Consider the following 16,269-nt stretch of genomic DNA (forward strand, 5'->3'; position numbering starts at 1 on the left):
TTCGGGGTCGGGGCCAGGGATGCCTCCGCTGGACCCCGCGGGTCTTGGGTTGCGAGCGAGGAATGGCGAACGTGCGGGTGGCCGTGAGGGTCCGGCCTCTCAGCCCGAGGTGAGTGTGGGCGGGAGGGGGCGCCTGAGGCGTCGAGTGGGCCGAGGGGAGAGCGCGGCCTCGGCGTCGCCCTCAGGGCGCCGCAGCGACGTCCGACCCGAGTGACCGGGGGTCCGGAAGCCGCGAAGGGCGGGCGGGCGTCGCGCCGTCGAGGGCGGCTGCAGGGCAGGGCCACCCCACTGGGTGCGCCTTCCTGGCGTCGGGCCCGCGCGGCCCGGAGGCGGAGGGGAGTCGTGGGCCGTCCTCCTGTCTCCTGTCCGTCTTCTGAGCAGCCGCGAGGCCTGAGCCATGGGTTCCCGCACGCACGAAGAGGGGCCCGAAGGCGGGCGTGTGAAGCCCAGAGAGCGGCGGCAAGGGACGACTGGAAGAAGGGAACTGAGAAGTGGGGGAAGGAAGTTCCTACCTTCCCTCCCCATCCTCAGTTCCTCCTAGGTGATCACGTCACGTGTTGCACTCCCCCTCCCCCCCATTCCCCCTCTCCCCCTCTCTTCCCCTCTCCCCCTCTCTCCCTCTCTCCCCCTCTCCCCTCTCCCCCCTCTCTCCCCCTCTCTCCCTCTCTCTCCTCTCTCCCCCCCCCATCTCTCTCCCTCTCTCCCTTCTCTCCAGGATGGCTTTGCAGAAGGGCTAGTCTCTGAAAGGTTTCCTAAAGAACTTTCAGAGTTTGCTGACAGGTGGAGAAAGTTCAGAGTCCTTTATGGAGTAAGAACACTGGAAGAGGCTTTGAGTTGTTAGGGAACAGAGAAGTTGGTTTGAAGGGAGGTGACTATAAGGTTTACTCAAGCTGGCAGAGTGGTTTAGGACCAGGAGGCATTGTGCTTGAATTACTAGAGAATTTTTTTTTCCTCCCCAAACATGAGATAGCTTGATAATTGGGCAGAGGTCAAGACAGGTGTTGTCTTAATTAGCAAAATTTGGTACTGGTGGAGACTAATTGACCTCACACAGGTGACTGGGTTTTGAAAAGGGGGTAATGGTGAGACTGGAGGAAAGGGTAAGCAAGAGAAACAATGGAAAATAGGAAAAAGTTAAAGAAGGAAAGCAGCAGACAATTGAACTAATGTTTTGATTGGCAAATGCCTTAGAACATCTGACTTGGGTATAACTGAATTCCGTGACTGAGGCCTGAAGTCTCAGGTTCCTAGAAGCAGCTGCTATCTTGGAGGTGTCTTCTGGCATATCTCATTTTTCCAAAACTGTTCTTTTAGGGTTCTCATGATAATATTGACCACTCTTAATTCTTTGGGAACTAGGAATTTAAAACAGCATGGAGTGCTGCGAACATGGCTCAGTGGTAGAGTGCTTGCCTAACATGCATGAAGCCCTGGGTTCAATTCCTCAGTAACACATATGCAGAAAAAGCCAGAAGTGGCACTGTGGCTCAAGTGGTAGAGCGTCCAGCCTTGAGCAAAAAGAAGCTCAGGGACAGCGCCCAGGCCCTGAGTTCAGTCAACAAAAACAAAAACAGCATGGGTTAAATTAAGGAAATGATGTTGAACTTGAATAATTATTTGCAGTCATGGTAGAGGACAACGTCCAATAAAAATGAAAGAAAGCACAAAACTTAATTTGGGGGTCAATGTGTGTGTGCATGTAAGAGCAAGTATGGGGGCTGTGCTCCCCAAGGCTAGGGCTCTACCACTGAGTCACAGCTCCACTTCTGGCTTTTTGTGTATTTGTGTGTGGTTAATTGGAGATAAGAGTTTCAGGTGGATATTCCTGTCTGGGCTGGCTTCAAACTGCCAATCCTCAGATTTTAGCCTCCTGAATAGCTAAGATTATAGGTATGACCACCAGTATGCCCAGCTACCAGTGAAGTAGTAGAATGACAAGATGGTGAATCTCCAGGAGTGGGCAGATTTTGGCAATACAGATTCTGGGACTGATATGGGAAAAACTCAACATGACTCCAGCTAAGGAGTTCAGAACACTCCCCTCTTTCTACAGAGTCCTGGGGAGAGTTAACTTTCAGTGCCTTCACTGAGTCTCTTCTGCATGCCCAGGAATATGCTATATGGCTTATTCCAACATTCAAATAAGTCACTGGTTCAGATTCATTTAACAAAGTTATTGAATATGTTGTTTGGGAACAAATTGAGAAGAAATCTTAGAAACCTTTGGGTTTTTTTTTTTTTCATTTGAGAAAATGGTCTTAAAGTCTAAATGCAAGTAGAGCCAAGGTTTGATTCAAGACTCCACATTTCTCTTTCCTGAGATTATAGAAAAGTTATGCCTCTTTCTCAAAAGTGCTCCTTTGCTCAGCAGGCCTCAAACTGATCCTGAATAAAAAAGAAAATGGCAGGCTGGGAAGGTGGCTCAGTGGTAGAGTGCTTGCCTTGCATGCTTGAGGCCCTGAGTTTGATTCCTCAGCACCACATAAGCAGAAAAAGCCAGAAGTGGAGCTGTGGGCTCAAGTGGTAGAGTGCTTGCCTTGAGCTGAAGAGCTAAGGGACAGCGCCCAGGCCCAGAGTTCATGCCCCATGATTGGACCAAAAAAAAAAAAATTAAAAAGAAAATGGCTTTGATGTTGTTTTGTCTGCCTCATAGTTATTTCTCCCATAAGCAGCACTTCTTTATTTCATTAGGAAATGCTGTTCCTGCTCTAACCAAAATCATTTACCACTGAGAGAATATATCTGTTCTTCCAATTCTGTAAGTTGTAGAGCAATCCCCCAAAAGTTACTTTTCTACACAACATAGCTTTTTTGATCTGTAGTTTTTTCCAACCTGTAAAATAAGGACAACCATTTTAATGTTTGTATGAAGAATAAATAAAAGAATATATTATGGCCTGTTGCCGGTGATTTACGCCTGTAATCCTAGCTACTCAGGAGGCTGAGATCTGAGATCTGAGGATCAGGTTCAAAGCCAGCCTAGGCAGAAAAGTCCGTGGACTCTTATTTCCAATAAACCACTAGAAAACTGAAGTGGCGCTGTGGCTCAAGCGGGAGAGTGCTCGCCTTGAACTGAAGAGCGCAGGGACAGCGCCCAGGCCCAGAGTTCAAGCCCCACAACCAACAACAACAACAAGAAGAATATATTATGGATATTTAGAGCTGAACCTGACTCATTTTAAATGTCTAATGAAGTGCTTGCCATATGATTTTTAGTGACTTTTCATTTCTCTGGCTTTGTACTTGGCTATCTGGTTCTTACTGAAATTCTACAAAATAAGAACCAGTGGTTCATATATGGTGTGTGTATATATATATATATATATGTATATATATATATATATATATATGTGCACATCTGAGGGAAGCTAGGAGGAGCACAGAATCAGAGGGAAATGGGAAAATATGTAACAGAGGGGCCCTTCAGCTGCACTGGACATGGATGAAAATGAACTAAGCAGCTCAAGGGCAATGATGAGAGGGAGGGAATGAGAGGGAACAGCTTACACTAAGCAAAAGTAAAGAAATATCACCCAATGTGGAAGAAATAGTTGTATTGTCAAAGCTCATAGAATTCAGAAACATAGGGCCTGGGAAGATGGCTCAGTGGTAGAGCGCTTGCCTTGCATGCATGAGGCCCTGGGTTCGATTCCTCAGCACTACATAAGCAAAAAGTAAAAAGCCACAGTGGCACTGTGGCTCAAGTGGTAGAGCGCTAGCCTTGAGCTGAAGAGCTGAGGGACAGCGCCAAGGCTCAGAGTTCAGGCCCCACAACCGAACCCCAAAAAAAAAAAGTCTCATGGATTTTCCTGCCCTGCCTGGCTTTGACCTGTGATCCTCAGATCTCAGCGTCCTTCGTAGCTAGGATTACAGGCATGAGTCACTGGTGCCTGGCTAAAGGGAGTTTTTGATAGATGTTTACAGTTGTTTATGGAGAGACACATTCCATTTAGGGGAACGACAGTAGGGCAAGGTTTTGCCCCCGCCACCTACAGTGCTAGTCTTAGCTTCTCTTCATGACTTTTTGAAAAGAAGGTGTTATTGTCTTGTTTCTAGGGAGACCAAAGAAGGAGCAAGAATTGTCGTGGAAGTTGATGACAAAGTGGCAAAAATTAGGAATTTAAAGGTAAGGCTGACATTGCTTTCCATTTGCTTCCCACTAGGATGAAATTGTGTATGTGAACTTGCTTAATATCAGGGGGAGGGGAAGACATAGAAAGAGATCGTGGGAAAGCTTGGACTAATCATATTATAAATTCTTTTGTTTGAAAGCAGCAACCAGACAATAGGAAAGATCTTAGTGTAAAGTATGTGGCTATAGGATGCACAGACTATAGGATGCAGCTGTTTTGGAAACTGATTGGTAGCTGCTTTGACAATAAACATGGAGGGGCTGGGAATGTGGCTTAGCATGCACAAAGCCCTGGGTTCGATTCCTCAGTACCACATAAACAGAAGAAACTGGAAGTGGCACTATGGCTTAAGTGGTAGAGTGCTAGCCTTGAGCAAAAGAGCACAGAGACAGTGCCCAGGTTCTGAATTTAAGCCCCCTATTCAAAAAAAGAAAAACAAAAGAAACATTGAGGATCTTATGGGCACCATAATTAGTTTAAATCTTGTCAGTGATCTAGGAGGCAAGCTGTGTGTCTATTTACCTGACCAACATTAGACTTTGTTCCACATCTCTCCATTGATACCACTTTTTTTTGTGCTCGAGCCTAGCACTCTACCATTTGAACCACAACACCACTTCCACCTTTTTCTGAGTAGTTTATTGAAGATAAGAATCTCATGGACTTTGCTGCCCTGGCTAGCTTCAAACTGAGATTCTCAGATTTCAGCCTACTGAGTAGCTAAGATTATAGGCATGAGCCACCAGTGCCTGGCAGGATTGATTTATTCCTTCCTTCCTTCCTGTCTGTCTTTTTTTCTGTCTTTCTTTCTGCTTTCTTGCCAGTCCTGGGGCTTAAACTCAGCGCCTGGACACTGTTCCTGAGCTTCTTTTGCTCAAGGGACTTTTGTATTCTACCACTTGACTCACAGTTCTACTTCTAGCTTTTTCTGTTTATATGGTACTGAGGAATTGAACTCAGGGCTTCATGCATGCTAGGCAAGCACTCTACCACTAAGCCATATTCCCAGTCCCAGGGTTTCTTTTTATTTTACTTTTTAGTGGTACTGGAGTTTGAACTTAGGGCTTTGCACTTGTTAATAAGCAAATGCTCTACTGCTTAAGCTACATAGTCCTTTATGTTTTTGTTTTTCAAATAAGGTCTCATTATTGGCTCTAGACAGCCTACACTGTGAGTCTTTTTTTTCCCCCCCAGTCCTGATGCTTGAACTCAGGGTCTGGGTGCTGTCCCTGAGCTTCTTTTTTTTTTTTGGGGGGGGGGGTCCGGTCGTGGGCCTGAACTCTGGGCCTGGGCACTGTCCCTCACCTCTTCAGCTCAAGGCTAGCGCTCTACCACTTGAGCCACAGCACCACTTCTGGCTTTTTTTTCTGCTTATATGGTGCTGAGGAAGTGAACCCAGGGTCTCAGGCATGCAAGGCAAGCGCTCTACCACTGAGCCACCTTCCCAGCCCTGTCCCTGAGCGTCTTTTGCTCAAGGATAGCACTCCACCACTTGAGCCTCAGTGTCACTTCTGCATTTTCTGTTCATGTGGTGCTGAGGAATCAAACCCAGAGCTTCGTGCATGTTAGGCAAGTGCTCTACTACTAAGCCACATTCCCAGTCCTATACTGTGATTCTTTATACTTTTCACGTAGCTGGTATGACAGGTGTGAACCGCTACACCCAACATTTTTTTGTGTGTGTCAGTCATGGTGCTTGAACTCTGGGCCTGGGTGCTGTCCCTCTGCTTTTCAGCTCAAGGCTAGTGCTCTACCACTTGAGCCACAGTGTCATTTCCTGTTTTCTGGTGGTGAATTGGAGATAAGAGTCTCATGGAGGTTCCTGCCCAGGCTGGCTTTAACTGTGATCCTCAGATCTCAGCCTCCTGAGTAGCTAGGATTAAGACATGAGCCACCGGTGCCCGACTGTAGTATTTTTATTTTTCATTTTATTTATTTTTTGGTTGGTCGTGGGGCTTTAACTGTGGGCCTGGGCACTGTCCTGCGCTGTTCAGCTCAAGGCGAGCGCTCTACCACTTGAGCCACAGCGCCACTTCCGGTTTTCTAGTGGATTATTGGAAATAAGAGTCTCACGGACTTTCCTGCCCAGGCTGGCTTTGAACCTCTATCCTCAGATCTCAGCCTCCTGAGTAGCTAGGATTACGGGCATGAGCCACTTTTGTCAGTATAGGGCTTGACCTCTGGGCCTGGGTGCTGTCCCTGAGCTCTTCAGCTCAAGGCTAGTGCTCTGCCACTTAAGCACAGCATCACTTCTGGCTTTTTCTGTTTATGTGGTGCTGATGAATCAAACCTAGGGCCTCATGAATATAAGGGAAGCACTCTCTTACTGAACCACCTTCCCAACCCCTAAAAAAATATTTTTATTGTTATTATAAAAGTGATGTGCAGAGGGTTTACAGTTGCATAAGTCAGGTAAAGAGTACATTTCTTTTTGGACAATGTCACCCTTTCCCTGGCGTTCTCCCAGTTGGTTTTTTTTGGGTTGGTCATGGGGCTTGAATTCTGGGCTTGGGTGCTGTCCCTGTGCTCTTCAGCTCAAGGCGAGCACTCTACCGCTTGAGCCACAGCACCACTTCTGGTTTTCTAGTGGTTTATTGGAGTTAAGAGTCTCACAGTCTTTCCTGCCCTGACTGACTTTGAACTGTTATCCTCAGATCTCAGCCTCCTGAGTATCTAGGATTATAGGCGTGAGGCACCGGCGCCCAGTCACTCTCCCAGTTTTTGCCTCTTATTCTCACTCACAAGTTATATAGTTCATTTTCAACATATGGTCCAGTGAGTACCATTACTGCATTTGTCTTCTGTAGTTTTTGACAGCTTGTGCCAAGTGTTGCTTTTCCTATCTATAGTATAATTTTTATTTATTTATATTTTGTCGGTCATGGGGCCTGAACTCTGGGCCTGGGCACTGTCCCTCAGCTCTTCAGTACAAGGCTAGTACCATACCACGAGAGCCACAGTGCCACTTCTGGCTTTTTCTGTTTATGTGATGCTGAAGACTCAAACCTAGGGCCTCATGCATGTGAGGCAAGCACTCTACCACTGAGCCACCTTCCCAGCCCATATAGTATAACATTTTTTAGTAATTACTCTGCCCTTATCTACCTTGGGCAGTTGGATTGGCCCTTCTCTCCACATGATTTCTAAATTCACTGGTGATTGGTACTCCAGGGACCTCAGTGAAGGTTCCAGATTGATGGAGCCTTTTGGGACCAGGGGCTGAAATACATGTACATGTTCAGAATCCTCTATAGAATTACTTAGCAGGGAAATGATGATGATGTAGAAGATGCTGAGAGAGGGAGAAACTTTCTCTCCTGAGATGTCCTACATCTCATGGCTGGTACCTCTGTAGACAGATACATGACAGAATGATAAATGTACTTAATTCTTTGGGCTTTATTTATATTGAAGTAGAGATAAAGATTACATTTTTGTAGATAGATATGATAAACAATTCCAGGTCTTTCTAATTACAGTAGAGAGCAGTTAAGTGACACTGGGCAGTATGTAATATGGCTGAGAAAATACACTGATTCCATTTTTGATTTTAGGTGGACAGTCGACCAGATGGCTTTGGAGATTCCAGGGAGAAGGTTGTAGCATTTGGCTTTGACTACTGCTTCTGGTCAGTGAGCCCAGAGGACCCTCAGTATGCATCTCAGGATGTGGTAATGTCATTCTTCATTTTTCTCTACTCTCTTCAGTGTTTTATAGATAATTTGCAAGGTAGAGTGGCAAAGATTGGATGTACTCCAATTGGTATTTTAAGTTTTAAGAAAATTTTAATACAAACATGATGGGTTTCCAGAAGAAAAAAAACCTCCAATACATCAGAAAACCATTGGCCTTTTCATATAATGTTTCTCTGGCAGTATTACCAAAAAAAAGTTATTTCAAATGTATTGATCTCATTGTATATTTCCTTATACCCTCATAACTGAATGGTTATTGGAGAATTAGTATGGATTCTTGGCTCTGGATGTTTCTTATGGTATATTGTTCAGAAAGTATTGATTTTATTATTTTTTTTGGTCAGTCATGGGGCTTGAACTCTAGGTCTGGGCGCTGACCCTTAGCTCTTCAGCTCAAGGCTAGCGCTCTATCACTTGAGCTACAGCACCACTTCCGGTTTTCTGAGTGGTTTATTAGAGATAAGAGTCTTATGGACTTTCCTGTCTGGGCTGGCTTTGAACTGTGTTCCTCAGATCTCAGCCTCCTGAGTAGCTAGGATTACAGGCATGAGTCACCAGCGCCTGGCTTGTTTTAATCTTAATAATGGTAAGGAGAAGCATCCATTCCTGAAAGCGAAGGTGGTAGGAAGTGAGTGATTGGTCAGGCATGGCACTTGGCTGGTGTCCATTTAGGCTCGAGCCTCAGCTGGATTCTGTGGGTTTGAGTTAGCAGTCCTCCTGTAATAAGTCACTTCAATATGATCTTGAATTGTGAGCAGAAGAAGGGTCCAAGAATCCTAAAAGCTGGTATTTTCTTTGAGCCTTTTGCTTGTTCTAGTACCTGACAACTAGGTAGCTCATCTGCATGGTATGCTGGAGACCAATTCTGTTGATGTGCTAAGGACTGAGTGGACCAGCCAAGGATTTGTTGGTTACCTTTCCTGTATTTTATAGTTCTTAGGTCTTAAGTTTCCAAGACAGCTGGAGGTCTGGCCAGTGGGTCTATAGGACATCTTTGTTTCTGGGAAGCAGCAGCATTGTCTTGGCTTGAACACTGTAGAAGGCCATGTGAGGGCCAAAGAGCCTTGCTCAGGCAATTCTGTGACCACAAGGTGATAGCCCTCATCCCTAAAATTAGTGTAAAAAATTATAAGCTGAAGCCAGATACTGGTGGCTCATGCCTGTAATCCTAACTACTCAGGAGGCTGACATTTGCAGATCGAAGTTTGAAGCCAGGCTGGGCAGAAAAGTCTATGTGAGTCTCTTATCTCCAATTAACCACTCAAAAACCAGAAGTGGCACTGTGGCTCAAGTAGTAGAGCACTAGTCTTGAGTACAAAGAGACTCAGGGACAATGCCCAGGCTCTGAGTTCAAGCCCCACAACTGACAAAGAAAAAATTATAAGCTGAGCATGTACCACCGTCTAAAATTCCAGTTACTCAAGAGAATTGCAAGCTCAAGGTCAGCCTGACAGCTTAGCAAGATTGTGCCCCCAAATAAAAACACACATTTGTTCGGCCTTTCAGATGGTTCAGTATTATTATACTTACATATGAAAGAATGGCATAGGAATATGCCCTTAGGAAATACTGTTGGAAATAGAAATATTTTGGGGGAGTTCTGGAAACCATTGCTTGTAAAAATGTGTATAACTTTCAATAAAAATACAAGGTTTTATTTTTGTTTTAGTCCTTTGTGAAACTTTTTTTTTTTAAAAAAAACCAAGTGGAGTTATTCTGAAGATAGTATTGATTTTTGTCCATGCAGACTGTTTCACACTAACTCAGCTCTACCACTTGAGCCCCACCTCCCATCTGGCTTTTTGTGGTTATTTTGGAAATGGAGTCTCATAGACTTTTCTGCCTGAGCTGGCTTCAAATAGTGATACTCTAGCTCCTAACTTCTTGAGAAGCTAGGGTTGTAGGTGTGAGCCACTAATGACTAGCTATAGTCCTTGATTATTTATTTATTTGTGTGTGTATGCCTGTATGTATATATGTGTCCATATGTGCATGCATGCATATGTGTGCATGCAAGTTCCCTGGCAGGGAACTCAGGGCCTGGGCACTGTCCCTGAGCTTTTGTGCTTAAGCCTAGTACTCTACTACTTGAGCCATAGCTCCACTTCTGGTTTCTTGCTGGTTAATTGGAGATAAGAGTCTCACAGACTTTCTTGCCCAGGCTGTGTGTTTAAACCTCAATTCTTAGATGTCAGGCTCTGGAATAGCTAGGATTACAGGCCTGAGCCACTGGCACCTGTTTGGTTCATGATTTTTCTCCTACCACTTGATTATAAGGTCTTTAGTTATTAGTGTTTGTAACTTCCATTGAGATCTTCTAAGAGGCAGTAAAAGAAACTGACTCTTGTTAAGAGAAGATGAACTTCTACTGTAGTCCACTGTTGTGACAGTATGGCATAGAAGACAGTGGACTTTCTTGTCACAGAAAGAACGAGTATTCTGATTGCTGTATTAAGATAACCATAGCAAACATATGGTTGTAATGAACATATATAACAAGTATTGGCTATTTTATATAATATTTGGTTACAACAGTAATCTTGGAATGGGTTTATATACTGTTAAAACAAAACTACTTATACTAACATCAAAGAGTTCGGATATAAGTGTTGTGTGAGGCTCACTTTTTATATTTATGTAGCTTAATTATATAGGTAATCTAGTGGAAGCTAAAAAAAGCTGTAGAAGGGAATTCATAAATATGATCTTCTGTTGTCTGATTTGAAAGTCGATGGAAAGATCAGATGGGATCTAGACAGGAAGCCTGTGCAGAGAACGATAAAACAAATGTCTCCTGAGGTTTATTCTGGCTTGTTTGTTGTTTGAGTCCCTCATTGGTACCAAGAGGAGTCAGGATAGGACAGAAAAGGAAGGGAAGGGAATCTCTGTAAAGGCTCCAGTAGCATCAGAACGTCCAGAATGGTGGCAGAACTTACAGCCACATAATCAATTCAGGGAGGACTTGTTCTTTATGACAGAAATCAGAGCTGGGCCTTAACCCTAATCATTTTGGCTCAGAGGCTGACAAGGGTAGGAAAGGCAAAATGTCATACAATCATAGGACTTTGGAAAGGGAAAATTTAGATGTTATCTAGTTCATTCAATAGGATTTTGTTCTTGTTATTTTTGGCACTGTTGGGTTTGAACTTGGAGCCTTGTGCTTATCCTTAATTTGGCTTGAGCAATTTACCAGTTCCCTCTACAGAATTTGTGATCACATTTGATGAGGGAAGTCAGTCTCACTGAAGCATATTTTAGATATATGCCTTTTTGGGTATGTCTACAGTATATGATTCTCTGAGTTTGACAAATGCATTCTAGCATCTAACTGACACTACACTCACTATATAAAAGACTGTCAGGAAGTGGCGCTATGGCTCAAGCGGTAGAGCGCTCGCCTTGAGCTGAAAAGCACAGGGACAGCACCCAAGCCCAGAGTTCAAGCTCCAAGACCGACAAAAAAAAAAAAAAAAGACTGTCAGCTGGGCGCCGGTGGCTCACACCTGTAATCCTAGCAACTCAGGAGGCTGAGATCTGAGATCACGGTTCAAAGCCAGCCCAGGCAGGAAAGACCATGAGACTCCTATCTCCCATAAAGCACTAGAAAACTGGAAGTGACGCGGTAGCTCAAGTGGTAGAGCGCTCGCCTTGGGCTGAAGAGCTGAGGGACAGTGTCCAGGCCCAGAGTTCAAGCCTCACAACCGACAAAAAGTAAAAATAAATAAATAAAAGACTGTCATCCCCAAAGTTCCTTCATGCCTTTTTGGTTGTTTTTAGTCTTTTTTTTTCCACCCTAACTGCTGATAGTTCCTAATTTATTTCTTGATTCTATAGTTTTGTCTGACCCAGAATTCCATGTAAATGGACTCAGGCAATCTGTGCTGTTAGTCCACTTAGCATGACATGTTGGAGATAACATCTCTGCCATTGTTGGATCACATCTTCTGACTTTGATTCAGATGTATTTAAAGCATCTGTGCACCTATGGAATCCTAGTGCTTTGGAAGCATTGATTGATTGATTGATTGACTGATGATCATGGGGCTTGAACTCTGGGACTGGGCACTGTCCCTCAGCTCTTCAGCTCAAGATGAGCGCTTTACCACTTGAGCCACAGTGCCACTTCCAGTTTTCTGGTGGTTTATTGGAGATATGAGTCTCATGGACTTTCATGCCTGGGCTGGCTTTGAATTGTGATCCTCAGACCTCAGCCTCCTGAGTAGTTAGGATTTACAGGCATGAGCCACTGTAGCCCAGCAGCAATGATTTTTCAAAACTGCAGTGGTGAGACCAAGTCCCTAAGAGGCCGATGCCTCTTCATACTTGGGTCTTCAATTTCCCATCCCTTCCCTTCCCATGTCCTCCTTTTTGCTTTCTTTTTGCACAGTGGCATAGTGAAGAACACGAACTTTGCATTCAGGTGACCCTGTGTATAAACCCAGAATTTATTTCTTACTGGGTAAGATCACGAGTGGGAAGTGTTAGGGGTCATACGCCTGTCATGTCCATTACTTCGTGACTTGAATGTCACGTGTCCCATTCATTTCTAGTATTTGGATTTGCAGCCAAAACTTTTCTTAAACATTGGCCTTAATTTTATCTGGCTTGAATCTATATAAAGATCGATTTGTTTTCCCTCTAAAATCAGACTGGGTTTGAATTCAGGCAAGCCACTTGATAGCTGGTCTCCTTTGGACAAGTTGTTTAACCTATTTGAATCCTAGTTGTTGTTTTTGTCAGTCATGAGACTTAAACTCAGGGCCTGGGCATTGTCCTTGAGCTTTTTCCACTCAAGGTTAGCACTCTACCACTTGGAGCCATAGCACTACTTCCTGTTTTCTGGTTGGAGATAAGAGTGTCATGGACTTTCTTGCCTGGGCTGGCTTTGAACGGTGATTCTCAGATCTCACCCTCCTGAGTAGCTAGGATTACAAGCGTGAGTCTCCACTGCCTGCTGCATCCTCGCATTTGTAGTGATAGTCATATATACCTCAAAGAGTTACTGTGAGGAGGAAATGAAATAATGATGTAAAATGCTGGCCTAGTATTTGGAGACATGAATTATTTAATGTGACTGGAGTCCCTTCTGTGATGCACATTATTGGTGTAAAAGAGAAGCAAGGCCTATACTTTTTATTTTCCTAAAAGTTGAACTAGATTTGAAAAATCTCTTTTTTGGATCTGGGATTGATTCCTTTGGGAACCAGCATACTCTATTTGGAAAACTGAGCTAACTTCCTACGGGTGAGAAACATCTGCTGGCAGGAGAGTCCTCTGCTCAAACATATTGTGTTTGGGCGATTGTATTTGTAAAACTTTCCATGAGGAACATTAGCTCAGTTTTGCCCACCAAGAGCTGTAAGTGACTGTTCAAAACAAACCCCGACTGAGTCAACAGAAAGCAGGTCCAGGAACAAAAAGCTACTCAGCCCTTTGTGGAAAGCAATTGCTCTTATTCTCCTAGGAATCTTTATTTGAAAATAATCTGTTATTTGGCTAAAATACAGTACCAAAAACCTTTTCAAAAAAATCATTTAAGTGAGATTTTTCTCTGCAAACACAGCATTCAAAATGAAAAGTAATCATGATGATGACAATTATGCTTGCTGATGTGTTTTTATATTTGTTCGCTCTTCACAATATGCTCACAATATACTAAACAGCAAACAACACACAGACTGCATCATTGCCCACCCTCCAGGGGCACTGGGAGAGAGTTATAGACCCTTTCTGAATATTTTCACTACTTCTGGAGTTCAGTACCGCCTAGTCAGGAAGTTGGAGAGGCTTCAGAGGGAAACCACACTGCTGAAAGAGATTAAAGACCTGGGCTGCAGGACCCCAGAGGAAACAGCTGTAAACTTCACGTGCATTAGGCATGTGGCTATTGAATGCAGATTTGTTGGCCCAGAGCCAGAAGACAGGCGACACTGCTTCCTAATATGTGATGAGCTGCAAGTAATAGCGCAAGAACCAGCGGTTCTCACCAGGAAGATTTCAGTTCAGTTGCAGAGAATTGTATGTAATTAGGACATGAAGAACAGCTTGAATCCTAATATGTAGTAACTTTAAAATTCTAGAATATTGAGCTAGCCACTCAATACACACCTGTAATCTTAGCTCCTCAGGATTGTTTTCTAACCTGCCTATCACTTTCACAACTCTTCACATCTTGCCTGAATTCTTCTCTCTGGACACAAGGACAGGGTAGGATAGCCATGCTGACTTTCCAGTAGCATATTTTGGTGCCAACACATCTGTTTCTGCAGGAAGTAATCACCATCCTCCACACCTGTGTCTGGGTGAGGACATGCCTGCAAGTTCTACAAGCACTTTTCCACTGTGTGGACTCTGACTGCTTTCTTTTCTTCACCCAGTATCATCTTCTGGAGACTAGGGTAGACTTGGCTTGCTTTGAGGTTTCTTCCAGATGCTGCCCCTGCCTGTCTATGGGGTTACCATGACCAGGTTTTTGTGTCCTGCACAAGGGATGCCTCCTATGGGCTGGATTTTTCATGACATTTGAGACGATGTCCAGCTCTATTCTGTTCTACTCTACCACTCTAGATAGACTTCTGGTCTTTTTTCCCCTCCTCCTAGCACTGACCAAGTGTTGTCTTCCCTGAGTCTTGTGCTTTCTTTCTTTTTTTTGTCGGTCGTGGGGCTTGAACTCTGGGCCTGGGCACTGTCTATGCGCTCTTCAGCTCAAGGTAAGCGCTCTACCGCTTGAGCCACAGCGCCACTTCCGGCTTTCTAGTGGTTTATTGGAAATAAGAGTGTCACGGACTTTCCTGCCCGGGCTGGCTTTGAACCTCGATCCTCAGATCTCAGCCTCCTGAGTAGCTAGGATTACAGGCGTGAGCCACCGGCACCCGGCCGAGTCCTGTGCTTTTTGCATGGGCCAGCCACAGATTGGGTCTTGACAACTTTTTGTCTGGGCTAGCATCAAACCACTATTTTCCCACCTATGCTTCCCATATAACCAATATAATAGGAGTCTCACAGACTTTCCTTTCCAGGCTGGCTTTGAACTGTGATCCTCAGATCTCAGCCTCCTGAGTAGCTAAGATTTCAGGTATGAGCCACTGGTGCCTGGCAGTCTCACAGATTTGTCTACCTGGCTGACTTTGAACCTCAGTGCTCAGATCTCAGCCTTCTAAGTGGCTAGGAGTACAGATGTGAGCCACCTGAGCCTGGTTTTGAGGTTTTTTTTTTTTTTTTGGGTCCGGTCGTGGGGCCTGAACTCTGGGCCTGGGCGCTGTCCCTCAGCTCTTCAGCTCAAGGCTAGCGCTCTACCACTTGAGCCACAGCACCACTTCCGGCTTTTTTCTTTTTGCTTATATGGTGCTGAGGAATCGAACCCAGGGCCTCGAGCATGCAAGGCGAGCACTCTACCACTTAGCCACCTTCCCAGCCCCTGGTTTTGAGTTTTATGTTGGCTAACAAATCACTTTTTGTTCTCTTCCAAACAAAGCTAAGTAGGATTAAGTTGAGACAGAGTACAACTCTCACTTCATATCCCTCCCATCCCTTGTATCTCCTGAACTTAGAATGTGAAGGAAGGAGTCCTGTGTCCTGCTTCATAGCTGTCTCTCTATTTCCTGTGCTGCACATTTTAAATGATGGAAGTTGGACTAATTAATAATTGGGTGAATGACAGATAAGATAAGGCTCTGCGTCCTTGATTTTTTTTTTTTTTTTTTTGGTGGGGGTTGTGTGTGTATGTGGTTGGGATCAAACTCAGGGTTTCTCTTGCACACCAGTCATACATACTACCACTGAGATTCTTCTAATCTTCTCAAATCTTTCTGCTCATTTTGGGCAGCCTTCCTGGTGTGCTTTAGTTCGAGAACCACAGTCTTCTGTGAGTTTTCTGTGCATCCCCTTTCCCTAGTGTATGCTAGGGAGCCGGGGAGCATGTGTGTGTGGAAGGATCATCTCATGAATATTTGCAGAGCTCTGTGCATTCCATCCCTTGTGCTGTTTCTCTCCAACCAAGATGGGGACAGAAGTAGAAGGGAGAAAAGTTTCTAAGAGAAAGCCTTATTGTGCAATAATTGGATGGGACTGTGTAGGCCTGAGTGGGGGTTGGAAGACTAGTGTGAGTGTTTCATTGTAGTCTGTTCGTGATGCCAGCGGCACAGCTGCTCAGCTCTATAAGCATCTCCACGGGCTGGATTTTGGCGGAATAAGGTCATTCTTTTGGCTTCATCTAACTTATTTTCCCCCTCTCCATAAGCTTGGAATTTTATGAGAATAGCTTTCAGACTCATAGAAACATCTGAAGGATGAAAATCCTTGACACTTAGTGTTTGTTGCTGGTGCCAAATGCCTATATAAAAATGTGCAGTGGAAACCAGAGAATTGTTTTACAGTACCAAAGCTTGTTTGGATTTTTTCCTCTCTGGGCCAAGTATAATAGCAATTCCTGGTATTATCTG

At 44.4% G+C, this 16,269-nt stretch overlaps 1 protein-coding gene across 1 annotated transcript in view; it reads left to right on the forward strand.

Annotated features, from left to right (window-relative positions):
* Nucleotides 1-16,269, forward strand: part of Stard9 (StAR related lipid transfer domain containing 9) — an 83,703-nt gene continuing 67,434 nt past the window's right edge. The window contains exons 1-3 of the mRNA XM_042687593.1: nt 1-109; nt 4,057-4,126; nt 7,688-7,804. Of these exons, the coding sequence (XP_042543527.1) occupies nt 63-109; nt 4,057-4,126; nt 7,688-7,804 (234 nt within the window). The 5' untranslated portion in view covers nt 1-62. The remainder of the gene's footprint in view (nt 110-4,056; nt 4,127-7,687; nt 7,805-16,269) is intronic.

Source organism: Dipodomys spectabilis, unplaced genomic scaffold (assembly GCF_019054845.1).
Source record: "Dipodomys spectabilis isolate Male_0828 unplaced genomic scaffold, ASM1905484v1 ptg000108l, whole genome shotgun sequence".
In the NCBI taxonomy this organism is placed as follows: Eukaryota; Metazoa; Chordata; class Mammalia; order Rodentia; family Heteromyidae; genus Dipodomys; species Dipodomys spectabilis.